The sequence below is a fragment of the Rhinolophus hipposideros genome (assembly GCF_964194185.1).
Source record: "Rhinolophus hipposideros genome assembly, chromosome: 12".
NCBI classification, from domain to species: domain Eukaryota; kingdom Metazoa; phylum Chordata; class Mammalia; order Chiroptera; family Rhinolophidae; genus Rhinolophus; species Rhinolophus hipposideros.
The window spans coordinates 33,000,802-33,022,652 of NC_138058.1; the positions used below are offsets into that span (position 1 = coordinate 33,000,802).

The window sequence follows — 21,851 nt, forward strand, 5'->3', positions numbered from 1 at the left end:
TCCTTCTACTTCTGTACATGTTTGAAATAATCTTAAATTTTTAAGTTGAGATTTTTAAAAATTTGGTCTTGATTACATTTATCCAAACTGGTAAATTCGTATGAAGGAAAAGATTAGCAGAGGTCCTCTATATACTGCTTCCAAACTCCTGACTTAGAAATCCAAAAGGGTTTAAGACTCTTGGACCATAAGAAAAGAACATGTTTGAGAAACATAGAGCAAATGAATGGCCTAAAAGAGACCAAATAATACAGGGATCTTCCATGCATCATTCTTTTTCGAATGTAAACTGGTTAGTGCTGTATAGGATAATACTTAACTCTCTCAGCGAGGAATCACCATGGCTAAGCACACTGAGTTTTCTTGCCACCCTACAGCAGTGAGAGAATTCCACTTCCTCACTTCCTTCTTAACCAACTACAAGGAACAGGGTGGGGAAAGGACTGACTTCCTAAATACAAAGTTGAATGAACTACAGAGGAAAAAAACTATCATATATTAATATATAGTATATGATATAGTAGTATATAACACCAACCAATACAGCTACATTAGTGACCAAACCTCTCTTTAGTTATTGAGTGAACAGAAGAATAAAAGGTGGGGTATATTCTTAGCAGAAGTCTGAACCTCCTCTCCACCACTGAGTGTCACTCTCACATAGAAGGAATGTCAGCAGGGATTGATCAGGTTCAAGAAAGTTAACTGGGTCAGATTTCTGGTGGGAAGAACGTTAATAGGCAATGCTATAACTAGAGCTACACTAGGGCAAAATGTCCTGCCCTAAAAAAACTAGGTCATCTCTGATCGGTACTTAGATTATAAATTGTTGTATTGGTTACATGGGGAAGGAATGTTTCTAATTTTTGTAGTGTGGGTTGTGGTATTCTTGTATGTACTATTCACCCTTTGGACCTTTAGAAAAGTGGTATTCACGAGACTCCCCAGACCCCTTTCTGGCAATTATGTTTGTTCTCTGTATCTATGAGTCTGTTTCTGTTTTGCACTGTTTGGTCATTTGTTTTTTAGATTTCACATGTAAGTGAAATCATGTGGTATTCCTCTTTCTCTGTCTGACTTATTTCACTTAGCATAAAACCTTCTAGGTCCATCCATGTTGTCACAAATGACAAGATTTCATTCTTTTTTTATGGATAATATTCCATTGTAGATATATAGCACATCTGCTTTATCCATACATCTATCAATGGACACTTAGGTTGCTTCCATATCTTGCCTATTGTAAATAATGTTGCAATAAACACAGGCATGCATATATCTTTTTGAATTAGTGTTTTCATTTTCTTTGAGTAAACACCCAGATGTGGAATTGCTGGATCACATAGTTGTATTTTTAATCTTTTGAGGAGCCTCTGTACTGTTTTCCACAGTACCAGCTGTATCAATTTACATTCCCACCAACAGTGTACAAGGGTTCCCTTTTAGCCACATCCTCACCAACACTTATTTGTTGTCTTTTTGATAATAGCCATTCTAATAGCACGTGTGAGGTGATATGTCATTGTGGTTCTGATTTGCATTTCCCTGATGATTAGTGATGTTCAGCATCTTTTCATGTAGCTTTTGGCCACCTAAATGTCTTCTTTGGAAAAATGTCTAACACATTTTGATACCCCATTGATCTCTAGGAGGACAAAGCACCTCAAGTTAATAACATGTCTATTATTAAATTTAGTGGGTTAACAGTTTGAAAAATAGAGGTCTATTGATCTTTTGTAGGGAGCTCATGTTTTGTTTTGGTTGGTTTAGGTTTTTTTTTCCTCTCTTCCTCTTATCACCTCATCAAGAACGGTTACTACTCTAAATTCACCCCTGTCTCATTTGCTCTTACCTGATTTTTCTTTCCACTGCTTAGAATGCCTTTTTGCACAATTCTACTTTTTCTTACAAACTAAAGCTCTGCAGCCACTTCCTCCTCGAGGAAAAGTCTTTCCTCGACTCTACTCCCCTTTACAGTACCCTAAGGATATGTTTTTTCTTGTACATCTTTTTTTACTTATATGACACCTTCACTAGTTAATACAAAACAGGAGGACAGGCTACTTTATGCCCTCAAATATAAATCTCCATTGGGTTTTAAATAATGTGCCATTATTTTATATAGCACTAAGAAAGGAAGAAAACACTACCAGTTATTAATTTTGGACATCAAAAATGTAAGATAAGCCCAATTTCAGAGAAATTAAAACGGGGGAAGGGGAAATACGCATCTCAGAATCGAAATTCTGCACGTCTTAACTATCTCTGTGTCTTCAATATTAACAAAATGTCTGGTCATATAGAAAATGCACATTAAATGTTTACAAAATGATTGAATGAATGAATTCAACCTAGATTGGTACTTCTCATCAACATGCTGGTTTTGGATTCATTCAAAACCAAAAGTAACTAAGAATAAAAATTTTTAGATTTTAAAAACTAAGACCTATGGATATAATTTACAAATACACTGTTTCCGATTTTAGTTGAATAACCTAAAGTACCAGGAAATTTTTTTTTAATTTTCTAAATATAACTGTTATGGCTTCACATTAAAATAAAACTCACAATGTCAACTGCTTAGGTGAACAAACGTATTATGGAAAATAAAAGAGAAACATGTTTTTCTGTAGTATCCATTCTTGATGATCTGCACTAATAACAGGGATATAGATGATAAATAATCTAAAATAAAGGATAACTTTAAAGTCACTTATATTTGTTTTTGAAGTATATTCATATATTCATATTATGACTAGATAAAAACATAGACAGTCAGGCCCAGAGGTAGATTTTAATAAATTACCAACACTTGTTTAATTATAGAAAACAAACTAGTCCTTAATCTTAGATTAAGTAGAAGATGCCCTAAATCAAAAGCTGAAAAACCTTTAGAAAGATGAAAATATTTTTAAGTTTAATCTAAGCAAGATGTTTACAAGGTGCTTTGTTATTCATTTGAGATAATGATCAATTCTAGGTATTTTAAGAGGCATAAGTGGTAGAAAGGAGTGGAAAAACTAAAATACTGCAACAATAAATGTGGAAATATACCTTCCTTTCCTTTATATTTTTCTATATCATCTAGTAAGAACAATATAAAAGTAGCTACCACTTCTGAGCTAAATGTTTTACACACATTTCTAATATTCAATAATCTATGAAGTAGACATTAATAACCATAATTTTATACCTGAATACACTGAGGTTATAAAAGATTAAATAACTTGTGCGAGGGCACAAAGCTAGCAGTAGTAACATCACCTCAGAATTTTGACATGTATAAGTAGCTTTCTGGTCCAAAGCAAAAAGCTCAGAACAAAATTGGTAAATCTTCCCTGTGACCAGAAACAAAAGAACCAAAAAAATGAAGACGGCGTTATCTCAATTTACACAAAGAGGCAAGAAGGTTGCTTTGAGAAAAAAGTATTCGGAATTCTAGCCACTGATAAATTCTGGGATTCCATTTTTTAATGTCTAACAGCAGTCAAGTAATTAATCCCAGTAAGTTTTAGCCTGAAAATGTACAGTAACTAAAGACTACCTTTACAGGTTTACCAGTAAAGAAGGCAGATTAAAAACTTCTCTACAATTCTATAATTTCAGATTTATTTCCATCTTTGTCACTAAACTAAGGTAGTTAATGCAGAGGAGTTAACAGCAAAGACCGTGAAAAGACAAGACAGGATAAAATCCTGACTTCTTAGCTATATAACCTTGAGCAAATTAGTTAACCTAAGTCTCACTTTCTTTACCTATAAATAAGGTTATTAATATCTGACTCACAGTTAATGTACTGGGTAAATGAGATAATGTGTATAAAGCATTCCACACAGTAGTGGGTATACAGCAAGTGCCCAATAAATTTGTTAGGGTAATATATTTTGGTGACTTCTCTGTTTTATTGGGATATTTTATATTAAACAAAAACTTTAATTTGTTTTTATTGACTGTGGGGCTGTAACACAAAGTGCAAGGAAAAGAAAGGTATTAAAATTCCATTCAAAGTGTCAGAACACTTTCCAGCGTCAGAACAATTTACCAACAGACTCAAACAAAACCTAGATTTTACAAGAAAATACAGACTTAATCCTTTTAAATTTACTAGCTCTTCTGTACACACTGTGGAAGCACGTTTTTAAAGGTAAGGCCGAGCACAACATTGTAAAACTGTTATTGCTGCAATACGACGATTCTCCAGACAAGAGTCAATTTCATCATTCACCACTGAGGGGAGCTGTAACCTAAAAAAAGTTTATATAGAATCCCAAGGTTATTTTTAAACTTTATCGTACCTCACATTTGTTTAACAAATTTTTACTAAACTACAATTTAAATTAATATGATAAGTATGGCTGAATTCTCTTCTGGAGAACTTATAAGGAATAAGAAGGTTCGTTATATTCACATAATCATAAAATTCTTATCCCCTCTTTCCTGCTTTTTCTCTATAGCACTTATCTAACATACTATCACATATTTAATATACATTATATATCATCTAACATAGTATATATGTCACACATATTAATTTTACTCTGTCACACACAAACAAATGTAAGCTCCATAAAAAAGTTTTTTTTAATGTTTTATACACCACTCTATTTTTAGTACCTCGAACAGTGAGTGCCCCCACAAAATACATGCAGAAAATTAAATGCTACTGAGTGAGTCAGTGAACAAACGAATACAGGTTCATTTATTTAAAAGGTTAAAAATACATTAGACAATGTCAAGTTTAGTAGACCCCATTGTCCATGGTTCACTTTCCAAGGTTCCAGTTACCCACGGTCAACCGAAGTCCAAAAATATTAAATAGAAAATTCCAGAAATAAACAATTCATAAATTTTAAATCGCACACCCTTCTGAGTATCATGATGAAGTCTGGTGCTGTCACATTCTGTCCCACAGGAAACTGAATCATCCCTTTTGTCCTGAGCATAGGCTACCTGCCCACTAGTCACTGAGCAGCCTTGTAGGTTATCAGATGGACTGTGGAGGTACAGCAGTGCTCCTGTTCAAGTAAGCCGTGTTCTGCTTAATAATGGCACCACAAGATCATTAGAGGTGCTTGCTGGCAATTAGAATACGACAAAGAGAAGCCCTAAAGTGCTCAAGGTGAACGTTCTTGACTTAATAAGGAAAGAAAAAAACATCGTTATGCTGAGAATGCTAAGATCTACAGGAAGGATGAATCTTCCATCCATAAAATTGCCTAATTTATAAATTAAAATTTATCATGGGTATGCATGTACGTACAATTGTTTTTTCCTATACATACATGCATACCCATGACAAATTTTAATTTATAAACATATATATATGCATATATATGGCTCCATACCGTCTGTGGTTTCAGGCCTCCTCTGGGAGTCTTGGAACGTACCCGCTGTGGATAAGGGAGGACAACTGTAAAGCCAACTGCTACTACCTGAAACATGTTATGTCTACTTATAATGAATTTTGGTTTAAAAGAAAATGTCTAAAAGCAGTTATTTAATTCTATACATAAGTATATGGGCAGATCTCATGAGAATGGCTTGTTTAATATACATTTATAGTGGAATTCCTCTTAAGTGATTTGAATAGCACAGAGAGTTGGTCAATTAAACAGAATTATGAATACTGATACACATTTTGATTTTGTTGAGTACATATTAATGTGCTTCATTCACCAGTTTCATGGCCTCTTCTCTGAGTATAACTTTGTTGATTGCTGATTTTTTTTCCTATAATCAGCACTCATAATGTATCATTAGTGCACTTCAGTTTTTTAAAAATGAAATGAATACTTCAGGACAATTGAGAAACAATATGAATAAAAACTTGCAGATTTTTATAAATTTGTCCCAATTTTTTACAGTTGTATTTCCACAAAAGATTTTACATCAGTTTTTAACAACTCACTTTTATCAACTCTTTCTAAAGCATTTACCAGTTTTTATGAAATAATTCTTCAAACTGGTTGGCCTATGAAATATCTAATTTAATTGTATAATTATAATAACAGGTCAGCAGCCTTATAAGAGGTTCTGTAAGGGACAAACCCAACTTACAGCTTAACTTGGAAAAGCAAAGTATGTAGGAGTGTGTCAGAGAGTGACCTATTCCATGTTTCCCTGAAAATAAGACCGAGTCTTATATTAATTTTTGTTCCAAAAGACGCATTAGGGCTTATGTTCAGGGGATGTCATCCTGAAAAATCATGCTAGGGCTTATTTTCTGTTTAGGTCTTATTTTGGGGAAAACACGGTAACCACGTTGACACGGGCGGACTTAAAACTAGGATGCTTTACAGACAGAATGGAAAGCATGGGGTAATCTATGTAAATTACGTAGAGGTTGATCAGAAGAGCTTCTACAGGATCTTTCACATACTATCTCACTGCCACTACAGTCTACTTGTTGAATTTTTCTTCAATATAGTTGATGGATACTTACGTAATTCCTGTCTTAAAAATAGTAATTCTTACAGGATTTCTAACAGTTAATTGAGCATAACTATAATCATTCACTCACTCTTTCTAACCTCTTTCTAAATAGGTATTGAGTGCCTATTACACAAAAAGGCATTATGTAAAAAATGTAGTATATAAAGAGATTAAATGGAACAGAATTTTTCCCCCTGTTAAATTTACTTATCCAAGCAGGGGTCTTGTTAGGCATCTCAGAAAATTGACCTAGATTTTCTTTTCCAAAGCAGGTAAAAAGGAATTAACACCTGGATATTCTCAAAATTCATTTATTCCTTTCACTGTATAGGAGTTGGTCCCGTCAGAAAGAAATTAAGTTCCTTCCCAATTCTATTTTCAGGTAAGAGTACATTACTTTCCTTTTTTGTTTTGTTTTAGAGGTTTAATTCTATGAACTCATCCTTTGACATTAGATAGATCATAGCTTATGATAGTTATCCTAATTTAAAGTATATAAATTAATACATTGTTTTAAGTTAATATATTTTAAATACTTTAGTTAAAATATATGCATTCATCCTCTTTCCTGTGCATTAAGAATATAACAATTTCACAATACTTCTAAAGTCTGATAACTATACACAATGTAAGCAAGTATAAGGGATGAATTTAACATTTACTTTTCTCTCTTTAACCTCTTTAAAAAACAAACATGATGCTAGTAAAATAGGTCTAACTGTCTGTTAAAAAAAAAACCTGCTGTAAAAACAGGCATAAGCCAACAATAATAAAATCATAAGAAATTCATCTAATAAATGTTATTTTCTTGTACTGGGCTCCTCACAAGCATTATTAATTGTCACCGTTATTAATGACTGGAAAACTGCCTTCCTCCCACATTCTTATTAATTTTAATTTTCTTCAAATTAGCTCTTCAATACCTAGATTCCCCGAAGTTTTGGCTATCTCTTAAAAGACAGGTATAATTTTTTTTACACCCATGGCTGAGTAATTAGGTTTCTGCTACTAAGAGTAATATCTTTCTTTATATGAAAAGCGAGTTTATACAATTCAATTTTCCTTTCTTTAAAAAATTAAACTATAGTTGACATACAATATTATATGAGTTTCAGGTGTATAATATAGTTATTCAAGATTTATATACCTTACAAAGTGAACACTGCAAAAAAATCAAGTAACCACCTGTCACCACACAAAGTTATTAAAATACTATTGACTATATTCCCTATGCCGTATACTACAGGCATATGACTTATTTGTTTTAAAACTGGAAGTTTGTACTTCCTATTCCCCTTCACCTTTTTGCCCACACAACTTAATGTTTTATAAATCTGGCTTAGGAAATAACTATTATAGAAACGAAAAGCAGAAAAAACTGTTGTGCTAAAAAGTTCAGAAGAGAAAACTTGCAACAATACTCATATTCCACTTCAGAAATAAAAGTATGTAGAAAATACATACATTGATACGGAGTTTTAAAGAAAGATATAAATTAGGGAGATATTAATTTATTCCAAAATGCTACAGTGGATAATTATTTTAAATATTGCATTCTCCATGAACTAGAAAATAAAAGATTTGATCTACAAAAAGGTAATTTTCAAAAGATTGTAAAAATATTTCTATCAACTAAAACAAAGTCACAAACCTAGAAAAGCCCTCTGAGGTCACTTAGAAACAAACTCTTCATTTTACAGATGATGAAACTGAGTCCTAAAATATAATCTCAAAGTCACCACTTTTAAAGACACAAAATCAGGATTTATACTCAATTCTAACCAATCAAAAATTCATATTTTCTCTCTACTATGAGATGGGAGAAAGAAAAATGCAATTTTTTCAAATAAGAATATGAGGAGGCAAAGAGACAAGGAAGTAGAAAATCTTTCAGCTATTAAAAAGCATGATGACTGAGAATTTCCACAAGTCCAGTGTTTTTCCACTACATAATTCAGAATAAGGTCTTCAAAATCATTGGACAGCATAGTAAAATTTAATCTCCAGTAAAAGTTCAATTAAAATGTTGGTTTTATAGTTTTATAAACAATACGAATAATAGTTAAAAGCCATCTATATTTATTGGATTTTTATAATCTAATTTATTAACAAACATTTGGAGAGAAGGAATTCTAACGTATTTCATTTTCCATTTTCTTCCTATGGCCATTCCTTTACCTGACAGATTTCTAGCAACTTCAATCATTTGAGTAAAAAGCAGACAAATGAACAAAATAAGCTTCTGAGCTAAAATAAATATTATTTTTCATTAAAAGGATAAAAATCATACTTTTTGACTTGAGAAATACCTCAAAATGAAAAGGATAATCCAAAACATACCTCTTTATCTAATGACCCATTTAAAATCTGTTTTATTTTAAATGTTAATATTTCTCTATTGACCTTTAAAATACTTTTATAAAATATATAACAGAATTTAATAAAAGGATTTTTCCTAAAATCCGATACATTTGAATGCTGTTGCATTGAAACCTAATGCATATCTGATAGCTTTTTAATTTTTTTTCACTTCCACTTTTCAGCAGGGTTAGTTAATTCATAACCTATTCTTCAGAAATTTGGAACTGGTGTACTTCTATCCTAAAAGTAATTAATTGTGTAGTAGGAACACCTTTCTAAACAAATATAAAGTTAATTTTTACATACTTTTATCATTAATTATAATCCAAATATAATTGGCCAATTTTTTAATACATCAAGTTGACAAAGAGACTTCAGACGTATAATAAAGCCAGGAATATTGAAAACTAAAAGAACATCCAGGGGGAGAAGCTTCTGATATCAGAATGAAAGCTAGCTTTTGAAGCTGTAACCAATTACAAGAAGACCAAGTTTATTTGCTTTTAAAACGTCAGTGGCTACTCCAAGTATAAAGTTCAAATCTATCACTACAGAAAAGCCAGAATTGTTAACATGTGTGAACCTTGAACACAGTGACACTGGCTGGCTATGGCAGCCATCAGAACTCCACCTACAGTCCTTGGACCTGATCTCACTCCCAAGCTTCACAGCTCTTCCAGACTGAAAATGGCCCAGTTACTGCTGGAAAAGTAAAGATCCCTTTTATCACTGAGACACAAAACAAAGTCAGGCTCTGTGCTCCATTTGGAAGGAAGGCTGTGCTGCAAAGCATGTTATAAATATGTTATAAATATATTTTAAAACTTTAACAGTGATCATGACAACAATGATGACAGCAGTGTTTGGAAAAGCTGCTATTCGTTGAAATTATTTAACCCTCACAACAATCCTATAAATGTATGGCTGAGAAGCTAAGAAACTTAATGTGATCAGAGCTTATAAGTGAAAAAGCTAGGGCTGAAAATCTGGTCTACGTGACTCCAGAACCCACAGTCTTAATTTACTCTATTTTCATTGCCTATCTTCCTTAATCACCATTTAAAAACATTTACTGAACACATACTATATGCCTGCTAGCCACTTGGGATTCCACAATATGTAAATTAATTAAAGATGATTATTAAAGCACCAATCTAGAAGAATCCTTCAACCGAAACAAAGAATTAAAACATGTACTTTATTTTTAAAATATTTCAAAAGTCACTCATGATTTCATTCAACAAATGTTTAAATGAAATTTTCTATGTGAAAGCACCATGCTAGAAGCTGAACAGATAAAAAGATGAATACGACATGGTCTTTCCCTCAAGCCCCCAAAGAATACATAGAGTATATACATAATTCAGTAGTAAAGAATATTTTTACTTTTATGGCTTAAACAGAAGCATTTCTTACAAATAATTCTATTGGCTGTCATTTCGTTAAAAAGATTCTAAAAGTAACAAATCACTATTTAATTTTCAAAAGGCTACATTTCTCCTACCACCAAAATGCACGTTAAAAATGTGAAAGGTGACAAAATTTGTCATTAGCTTACGTTTTCTATGACAAATGTCCACTCTTTATCTTCAAATTCCTCTGCATGAGGATCCTGTAACAAAAGCAAAATTAAGTTGAAATACATTTCTTTAACCCAATCAATCCGATTAATAAAATACAGGCAGCCTTGCTTTTAGCCTTACCAACTTTTAAAAAGGGAGAGGCAGAATGGCCTACTCTTATGGAACTTCAAAATTTCTCTAAATTTAAAGCATTATTTAATCTTGAGAAATTCTCTATTTTACTTGTATTGATGCATATCACTATCCTCCATCACTGCATAGATGACAAGATAAAATGAAACCCGATCAGACAGATAACTTACTGAGTGAGAAGTAAGTTATTCTTACTGAGTAAGAAGCATTTATTAAGATACTGGATACTTCTATAAAGCCCTACCCTCGTTTTTATACCTGTATTTTAAACTAAAAGTACCATTTGAGGGACGGTTTTCTTTGGTGCAGAGATTTTGTAAATATCTGGAATTTCAAAGCGCTTCAAAGGACTTCACAATCTATACATAATGACAGATTGGCAAAGCTGTGGATACTCTCATCCCCCACCACTCCCTTTAATCCTAGAAGTGCCTCAGAAACCTGAGAAAGGGTAATGGATCCTACAAGCAAATGCATCAAAAAAAACAAGAACAACAAAAAAAAAACAGATGAGGCACACTTTTACAAGTATTTACTTGACAAACATTTACTAGGTACTTATTGTATAAGGGAGTGTAGAGGTGTTGTATGGATTCAAACATAGTTGTCTTTGCCTTTGAAGACAAAAAAACGAATCTAAATAAATGCATGATGAAGGAAATACATGGTTTTACCATATTAGAAAACAATACATCACTTCTTACAGGAATGAACAGGAAAAGTTTTATGAGAGAGAAAGTATCTGGGCTAGGTGGGATGGTATAGGATTCTACAGGCATTAGAATAAGTAAAGACGAAAGGCAACAGAGTATAAGACATAAAACAAGGAAAGTAGTGGAAGGTCTCATCACAATGCAGTGAAGTTATTCACATCCAATTCCATGTGTTAGAGGTGGGGGAGGAATGAAGAAAACTTTAGGCTCAACATTCTACTCTAAGAGTGAGCGAGCACACACAGAAGGGGGACAAGCTCTGCTGTTCCCCTACTGGATCTCAGGTCTCACATGCTTCTCCTAGGGAAGCATCTACTTCATGACTGATTCCATTTTAGTTTATTATTAATCTTCTGTTTCTATTGTCACAGTTCAGGCCCTTACTTTGTGCCTAGATAAAAGCAACTACAACATTCTCAGTCTCTCTGCCCTCCAATCAGTCTTGTACATGGATCCCAAAGTTCTCCCAAAAACAGTTCTGATTATGTTAACCAACGCAGATTTCTTTAATGACTCCTTACAACCTATGGGATAAATTCAAAATTCTGTAGTTACTTCTTTATATGTTTACTTTTTTTTTTTTTTTTTTTTTTACTATCATAGCAGAGTGGTTGGTTAACTGAGCTGTACTGAGGCACCTATTTCTATGAGTAAAATCACACAAATAAAAACCTGCCAAACAGGCGTTTCCTTGGTGATAATGGGCAGGAGGAGGTAGCAAAAGGTAGAAGAGAAAGAGCGTTCTACTTGATATTTGTTTCCCCAGCCTGGCCCTGCCCATGAGGTAGGTTTATGGAGAGAGAATACTATCAATACAGGTTGAAGGAGCTTTTCCATGAAGAATTTAGAGCACAAACAGTGCTACTTTAGAGACCAAGTAATAAAGTGTGACACAATGTGGAGGAAAAAGACATCTTACCATCCTCCCTACCTGTCCTACCCCCTCATTTTGGGAGGAATGCAGCATAGCTACAGCACAGCTAGTACAATTAATAATAATAATAATACAAAATACTTACTGAGCACACACTCTGCTCCGGCTATTGTGCTAAGTATTTTAATCATCACAGCAATTTATGAAATGGGTACTATTTTTATTCCTATTTAACAGAAGAGAAAACAGACCTAAAGATGTATTGTCCCACAGTGAACAACTAATAAGTATTAAAACTCTGTTACACTTCCAGGTCTGTTTTATTTTTAGCTACATTGTTGGTTCAGTTTTACCAGTGTGTCCCCAGGACCTAGAAAAGTATCGGCCACACAGGGGGCACTCCAGAATACTTGATGAATGAATAAATATGTCATAAATTAACAAGTATAGAACAATGCCTTACATATTACATCTATTAATTCTCAAAGCAGAGAAAGCATTTTTTTAAAACACTGATGATGTAGTATCTCTAAAAGAATACTTTCAATGGGACCAAGGGACACATCTGTAGGGCAAAGTCAACAAAAAGATGTACAAGAGAAACAGTTAATGTTCATTTTCAAGACACTTTAAAATGGCATAGCTACGTGATTAACTATATTATTGACCAGACAAAAACATTTGCAATGAAGATTGCTTCCAGCTTGAATCAATTAAGTCTTCTTTGTATCCCACTCTCTACCCTCTAGATCAGGAGTGTCCAAACTTTTTTCAACATTTTTCACCAAGGGCCATATGCGGTAAAATACACAAACATCCGGGCCACTCACTTGAGGTGAAGTACGTCTTGCCTCACCTGGTTTATTTAAGTAAACTAAATATATTGTTGGAATATGCTGCGGGCCAATTAAAAATGGATAGCGGGCCGCAGTTGGCCCGTGGGCTGCAGTTTGGACACCCCCGCTCCAGAGTCTCCCCTGCAGTAATGAGAAAAATTGAAAACAGCTTAAAGAGAGCCATTTTTCTTCTGAAAACCCTAAGAGACTTTTTTTTTTTTTCATTTACTAGAAACAGCTATTTCAATCTAATTCAAATTTCAAAAACAAGCATGCAGGCTAAAAGAATTAATTTCTGGTTAAATCACAGAAAAATGGAACATCCTGATAACTGCTTTAAAACGTACTTTGCAAGCACACCTCTGTGACTACTTCAGACAAAAAGTTTAAAGTAGTTCTTTCCTACTTGCAAATTTCAAGAGTAAGTGAATTGTGAGACTTTATTATAAGTAAAAGAAAGGGTAAAATATGAAAAAAATATTTCCACTTGAATATTTTAAACACTGTTCAAAACCAAGATCCAAAAATTACCATGAAGGAATGAAAAGTTGTTTTGTTTGTTTTACGTTTCTGCTTTTCTATTAGAATTCGAGGGGCGGGGGAATTGGGGGAGTTAGGAAAAATCAAGGTGTGGGGTGAAAATATTCTTTAAATATTTTAAATAATTACTAGGTTGCCTCAAGAGCACAACTGAACAGAAATGTTTAATACAGCAAACTGGGGAGGAAGGGGGTATTTGGCGTTTTTTCTACAGACTAACACTCAAAGTCATAAAAGTACAGTGATATAGTTATGCTGTACATTCTCACCAGTACTTGGAAACTACACTTATCTCCTAATCCTCCGAGTAATACATTTCAACAGCCACTTTTAACTCAAAATCACTCAGTACATATCCTTTCCCCAAAGACATGGCTGTCAGCTATTTATCACCTCTATTCTAACCCCTTGTTCTCTATTATCCTTTTTTAAGTTATATAACCATGTACGTTCATTTGCTTTACCAATATAAACAACTAAATAAAAACACTCAAGAGATTACTTAAAAGTCTTCCTCAAGAATGTCACAGGCCTTGCTGTTGTAGTCTACATTCATAGACATTTTTATTACAGAATAGGCAGCACCGTGTAGAACAAAGGCTAAATCAGTGTGACTGGGTCAGTTACCTTCTACTTCAGTCTCAGTTTTCTTATCAGTACAATGAAAATAATTATAGAACTTTAGGGTTGCTGTAAGAATTAAATCAAGTACTCCAAAGGTCTCGCAGTTAACTTCCAAGCTTACTTCATTCCAGTAGGAAAAATATGGATTAGGACAAGTTTTTAGGACAGTTGGATGAAGGGCAATAGGATGGTTCTGATCCTCTGAAAAAAATAAGAGCAGCTACTGCCTCATCCCTTATTTCTCCCTGGGCAAATCAAGTATTGTGTATATATGACAACCATAATCAAGTAATGTTATAATGTCAGTAACAGTAATATCAAAATTAAAATGTACACAAAGTGTTAAGAATATTTTGTAAAATAGAATAAATGAAACACAGAGCATTTAAAAGTAGTATCCCTTTCATGCATTAGTACATTAACATTCATCACATTGTTTTGTTCTATTGATCTCTGCAGTAATTTCTGAATAAATGAATTAACATAATGGATCACAAAATCAACAGCAACTTTTTTACACAGTGATTTCATACTCTAAGCAATATAACATTACTCTACTTAAATTTCATGTCCTGAAATACTTAGTGGATTTTCACAAACTTCATGTTACTAAATTATGTTTAATGTGTTGCCTTCTTCCTCCTGTTCTGCAAAAGTAACTTCAATACAATTGGAATGATTCAAAGAAGAAACGAAGCATTTGTTTTCTAATTTCACCACTTTCAAAGAGGCTAAAACTGGGACATACATGACCCCACCAATTTTTTTTTTTTTTTGGAGTAGGTAAGAAGTTGGTTAGGAAAGTAAATATTCTAGTGCTTAATCACCATATATACAAGAAACACTTTATAATGTTTCAAGAAATATGGAAGACTTTCAAGAAAAAAAACAAACATAAAATAAGCAGGTAGGCATATGCACAGCTATGTTTTTGGATTTGGACTTTGAATTTACAACTGGAATTTTGCTTTTAAGCTACAGTATTTATAAAATATTAACATCAACAAAATATTTACCAAATGTCAATTTAAAACTTATCTTCGTATACTCTGGTTTCTCTTCAGATCGCATAAATCTTTCACCTTTTACTAAAACTTACCTTCTTATACTAACATCACTAAAATATTTAACAAACACTAATTTTAAAACATATCTTGTTATTAGTCAAAAAAAGACTAATAAAGTGAGGCTCAGAACTAAGAATTCCACAAACCTCAGCTCTCCACAGGAAAGCACTTTAAAGTTTCTTATGGGTAAAATGTAGGAAGTAGTAAAAGAAGTATTCCAACTGATCTTAATTGTAACAAGTTCAAAAGGACTCCCAAATTATTCTGACTTTATAGACCATGAAATACCCTGATGCCCTTGTACTGTTAATAAACTGCTATATCCCTAAAAATAATGTACATCAAGGTACCAGGTTGCATAGAGTAATGAATACTGGAATATTCTGTCATTTAGAACCCTATTTATATAATAATAGATTCTTTAACTTATAAAAATGGAACTTACCTTAAAAAGTGTCACAGTGATTTCAATGTTTTCAGGAACAGGCCACACTACAACACCACGGTATGGATTTTTTATTCCAGGTTGCCAGCTATGAGCCTAGAATAAAAATAATGGCTTCAATATGAAGTACAGGAAATGCAACATTAATAATTTACAAAAAATATATGGACCCTATTTCACTATCCATTAGATATGTAGTCTCCCAGAAAGAAAAAAAATTAGTCAAAAACTTTTCAAGCATTAAACTTGGGCCATGATAGTTGTATCACATGATAGCTATTTGTAGATGACTATCTGTAAACAAAACTTTGCCCTCTCCACTCCCTGCCACCCCACATACACAAAAGAAGATGCAAAAATGAACTCTGTCACATTTTCAAAAGCTACCATTTGTGACTGGATAAAAATTTTATTAGGAGACATTTAAAAAATTATTTTTGTGATCTAGGAACTTAAAGGCAAATTCATTCGTTAGAAGGAAAAACTAATTGTATACTTTGCATTTAAGTTCATTTCCCATTAGACTGTTAATGTTTATTTGGAACAAGTAAAGAAAGCAGTTTTTGCAGTTAATATTTCTAGTACTTACAATTTCAGAGATTTTTTTTCCTTGTAAATATTGATTATCAAGGCTCCCTAAGGAAACAACCCTCTCCCCCGCCAAAAAAACTTTTTTGTGGGTTACCACTATAGTTCTTCCTTCGTGGTGGCATTTGTAGCCAAAGGTGATGAAAGATTAGGTATCCAAGATACCTCAGATAAGACTTCATCCCTATAGGCTGTCCATGGTCATGCCACGAAGGTGATAATAAAAGCTAACACTTACGGAGGACATTCTGTACGTCAGTCCAGGTTTGAAATTTACTTATATTTAACTCATTTAATTGCCGAAAATCCCTATGAGGTAGCTACAGCTACCATTCCTTCCTTTCTTCATTCATTCATTCACTCACTCCCTCACTCAATTGATACTATCTGCCAAGCACTGTGTAGGCTCTAGAGTTGTAAAACAGCAATCTGCCTTCACAGTATAGTAGGAAGAAACAGGTAGACCAAAAAAAAACACAAACAAAAAAGTAAAGTGTATATATATATATATATATATATATATATATATATATATATATATGTTAGTATGTTAGGTAGAGGTTAAGTGCTCTGGAGAAAAATGGAAGTAGGGATGGAGAATGGAGGGGAGCAAGAGAAAGTATTAGGTTGGTGCATAAGCAACTTCAGTTTTTGTAATTGTTTTTAACCTTTTAAACTGCAATTACTTTTGCACCAACCTAATAACAATTTTCAATAGGGCAGTCAGAGAAAGTATCATTGAGAAGGTAACAACACTTAAGAAAAGGCCTTAAGCAGCTATAAGATTCAGATATGTAAATACATGAGAAGAGCTAACCAGTGAGATGGAACAACAACTTCTAGAAAGGTGCCGAGGCAGTAAGGTAACAACGCGGCTGATGTGGCTGGAGCAGAGTCATCAAACAACAGTAGGAGGTAAGGCCAGACAAACAATGGCGGGCCTACTTATATAAGGACCTGGAGGTCGCTGCAAAGATTCTGGAAGAGGAATGATGATCTAAATTATGTGTTAGCAGATTCCCTCCAACTAATGTATCAAGATGAGCACCCAGATGTAAGAGAGGAAACAGGGAGACCGAGCATGAAGGTACTGCAATAAACCCGGGGAGAGCTGACAGTGACTTGGCTTACGGTAGTAGAAAAATGGTACAAAACAGCTAATTCTGAAAATGTTTTTATATTTTCAAAAGAGTCAACAAGATTTGCTGTCTGATTATATGAGGGAAAGTATCCAAAGCTGATTCTAAGGCTTTTGCCCTTGAGCAACCAGAAGAAAGGAATGGCTACTAACAGATAGGTAAGACTGCAGGAGGCTCAGGTTTGGGAAGTTAAGATTGGGAACTCAGTTTTACACACATTAAATCCGAGGTGCCCATTAGATATTCAAGTACAGATGTTCAAATACGCAGGATATATGTGCCTGAAGTTATAAATTTGGGAATCATTATCATACAGTTGATACTTAAAGCTTAAGAGTGGATGTGACACCAAGGGAATGAGTACGGATAGAGAATATAGAGGCTCAAGCATTGAACCTTGGAGCACAACATTAACAGGTCAAGGAAATGAGGAGAAATGAGCAAAGGAGGGTCAGTAAAAGAGAAGGAAAACGAGAGGTGTGTGATATCCGGAAACTCTAGTGAACAAAATATTTCAAAGAAAAAGGAACAATCACCTGTGCCAAATGCTGGTGATAGGTCAAACAGGATGGGGCCTGAAAATGACCATTGGATTTAACAAAGCAGAAGCTTGTACTGATTTCACAAGAGCAATTTCAGTAGAGTGATGAGGGCAAATGCCTAACTGGATTGGAATGGGTTCAAGAAAGAATAGGAGGAAAGAAATTGAAGATAACAAATACACTCAACTCCTCTGAGGTGTCTTGCTGAAAGAGGAGAGAGAAATAATAGGTTGGTGCTAGTGGAAGAAACTGTGTCGGGGGAATTTTTTTAAATAGTGAAAAATGTTTTTATGCTGATGGGAAATAGCCATTTAAGAAGGAAAATGTAATGATTTGTAATTTGTAATTGTTATACAATTAAGTTGATAATTTTCAATTTCTGAAACTACATATACCCAAAGGTTTAAGATGTCATATATAATGTTATCTTAGAGTTGCCAATATTACCACCATCAGACAAAGCTCTGCAAATGTACCCTCCCTCTTTACATCATAGCACATTTTAAAGACTAACACAATTAGAGAGCAAGGAAGTAAAGGCGGCAATACCATCAAAAAGCTAGTGAGCATTTTAAAGCTCTGGTTTCCCTTTGGAATTCTCCCAGCTCTCTGCAAGCTTGAATTTCTAGTTCCAAAACTGAACTTAAGTCATAGATTACTGCCATAATTTTTCTAGTCTAATATAGTTGCCCTGCTTCCTATTATCACCCGTTGTACTGAAAAATTATTTATTTAAGTACATACAAATCAACTGCAGCCTGACAAAATCTGTTATAAATGCCATGACTTAGGAAAAGTGAAGCTGTGTATTGTGTTAATTAGCCATGGTAATTATTTTCTCAATAAAACATGACTCAGCAATGAACTCTATATATTTAGCTATAAAAATAGACATGTACCCAAAGAAAGTGAGCAATAAACTGAGAGTTAAACTTTAAATTGAATAACACAATTGTGCCTTATTATTTTACTGTCTAATCTGACAGTTGTCTGGGTATCAGTTATAAATTTTAATGGACCAGCACAAAAAAATTAGGTATACTAAGAATCAGAAAAGATAAATAGTAAGCTATACACATGATTTTTAAAAACTGGTACTTGTGTAGCTCAAACTCTTTCCAAAAACATATTTAAAATTAAAAAGTAGAATATTTTCTGGCCAATGGTTGCAGCAATCTGTTTTCCCCGGAGTGATTTCAATGGTACTTAGCAGCAAATAATCCATATTTTAAGGAAAAATGTTAGAAAACAGAAGAATCTTCAGAAGAAAACAATGATTCTAGTTTCTAAATTTAATATAATGATAGCTAATTTAAAAAAATACATGGGGACAAGTTTTTTATCTTTTCTTTATAATAATTCCAAAGTGTCACAGATCTTGAGTTTCTCATGATTAAAAAGGTATTAGCTTAATTTTTATAATAATATCCTAACCATTTCCCTCCACAGTTTCTGGAAGTAATTTTTATGTCCTTATTTAGCTGTTGCATACAATTTATAAAATAGCATTTATATATACATAAACAAGCTATGCATATGCTGAAAGAAGCTTAACACACTGTGAGTTCTCACAAACTTTCAAAAGAAGTATACGTCTATAATATTTCAAGAGAAAACACAATGATTCTAAAATATACAGAAGGGATTTAAAATACACAGAAGGTATTTAAAATAATCACAACTGGAAAATTAGTCCAACAAGAAATAATTCTTTCTAGAAAATACTGCATACTGAGAACAATAAACCTGTAGCCTCATTTTTGCATTTCAGGTTTCTATTTCAACATCTAGATTCAATTAATATTTGACACAACATGAAAAAGATCCTGGACCTAAAAGAAAAACTACTTGACTTTTAAAACTGCAACTAAATAAAAAAGTATAGTTAACCTCAAATTCTGAATTGATTATAATCTGAAGTATTTTATTAAGTTTCATAATTTTCTTAAAAAATAATTGGTATCTATTTATTATAAAGGGGGTTTCACTTTCTGTTGACATTTAAGGACTATTTCTAATGTTTATAGTTGTAGTCATATTCATTTATTATACTTTGTGGATGATCTAATATTGTCCCTTTCCACAAAGTTTAAGACCCAATTAGCAAAACTGACAAAAGATGCTAAGTCTATTTTCAGAACCTCTTTTTCATATATAAGTAGATAAGAAAATATTCCAGGTCCAAAATGCCCCCAAACTATAAATGTATGCTTTGAAAAAGATGCCATTTATACTATGAAGCAACTGAACCTCTTATGTTGCTGGTGGGATTACATTTCAAATTACATTTTAAAATATACCTACCCTATTACCCAGTGATTCCATTCCTAGGTATCTGCCCAAAAGAAATGAAAGTATTTGTCCCCCCAAACACTTGTACAGTAATAGAGCAGCTTTATTCACACTAGTGAATATTCACAATATTCACTGGAAACAAAGCAAATGCTCAACAGGAGTATCAATAATTAAATTGTAGTACATTCACATGATGGAATATTACTCAGCAATAAAAAAAAACTACCAATATACACAATAGCATGGATAAACCTCAAAAACATACTGAGCAAAAGAAGCCAGGTATGAAATAGTACTACTGTTTGATTCCATTTACATGAGATTCAAGAACAGGCAAAACTAGTCTATGGTGATAGAAAATCAGATCAGTGGTTGCCTCCGAGGGTTGGGAATTAAATGGAAGAAAATGCAAGAGAAAAAGGTGATGAAAATAGTCTATGTTGTGATAGGAATGGTAATTACACAAGTGATCAAAACTCAATAACTTGTATAATTAACATCTGTGCAATTACACTGTACATAAATTTTACCTCAATACAAATAAAATTTGAAAATATGTCCTTACTAAAAAGTATAAAATTCTGAAATTTAATTGAATTAAATTTTCTTCACATAGGTCTAACTTGTGAAAGAATCAATACCCAGTAAACATACCTGTAGTTACTGTTTGTGCTTTAAAATATCTGTACCATTGTTATTGAACATTTTAAAATTCTATTCTGCTCTCCACAAAGCTATCAGTACGGAAAAGTTAAAGTGTTTGAAAAACCCGACTCCTTCTCTTCTGCAACCCGGCAAGGGACTCAGACGGCCACATTTCTTAGCGTCCCCTAACTTCATCCTCTTGGAATCTGAATAAATTAATCCTATGTACAACTTAATAAGTAGCTCCTATTTAATTATTAAATCATGATACCTTAGTACAGGGAAGTTAAATAACTACTATACTCAAAGCTACCAAATCCAAGATCAAAACTCAGGTATCTGGCTTCCACTTTAAGAACTGCAATAACAAGATTACAGTGCCTGACCAATCATTTTAGTAGATTAGATAATCAGAAATAACCCAAAATATCAAGTAATATGTTAAAGTACTCTACTTGGGACCAGAGAAGCTTAACAATTTGACTAAAAGTTGAATTCAGTATTTGGGTAAGAAATTTAGAAAACAGACTAACCTTAGAAGACTTCCTTCGGCTTCTTCTTGTCCAAACTACCACCAGTTTATCTGGTTGCCTGCCAAACAGGAAAAAGATTAAATATAATTTAAGTTACCTTAAATCAAATTAATAAAGTTTGGTTCTAGTACATTTAAAAGTACAAAACTGTCATATGCTTTAGATTACATAAAGCAGTTACTCCTACAACAAACCTCTGTAGATTATTCAAATACAGTAGATGTTGAATACGGATATGATCTAATTGAAGTGATTAATATTTCATCCACACAGTTTTCTAAAAATAATTTAGCAAGTTAATTCATTGGAATAAACCGTGTAAAATAAAATATTTACAACTGGTAACTATTTAAAAGAAAAAAAAGACACACATATATGTTCTTCTCCAAAAATTAATACTATACTTCTAGCATATTATCCAGTTCAATTTGGAAAAAATAAGCATAAAAATGGCACTTCCAAAATAATATAAATGTATGAGTTACACTATTTTTGCATCTCT

At 33.1% G+C, this 21,851-nt stretch overlaps 1 protein-coding gene across 19 annotated transcripts in view; it reads right to left on the reverse strand.

Annotated features, from left to right (window-relative positions):
• EHBP1 (EH domain binding protein 1) overlaps nt 1-21,851 on the reverse strand; it is a 668,483-nt gene that overhangs the window by 227,648 nt on the left and 418,984 nt on the right. For all 19 annotated transcript variants that reach the window (XM_081069113.1, XM_081069112.1, XM_081069122.1 and 16 more), the window contains 3 exons: nt 21,350-21,407; nt 15,608-15,703; nt 10,352-10,405 (listed from right to left, as the gene is read on the reverse strand). In XM_081069113.1, the coding sequence (XP_080925239.1) occupies nt 10,352-10,405; nt 15,608-15,703; nt 21,350-21,407 (208 nt within the window). The remainder of the gene's footprint in view (nt 1-10,351; nt 10,406-15,607; nt 15,704-21,349; nt 21,408-21,851) is intronic.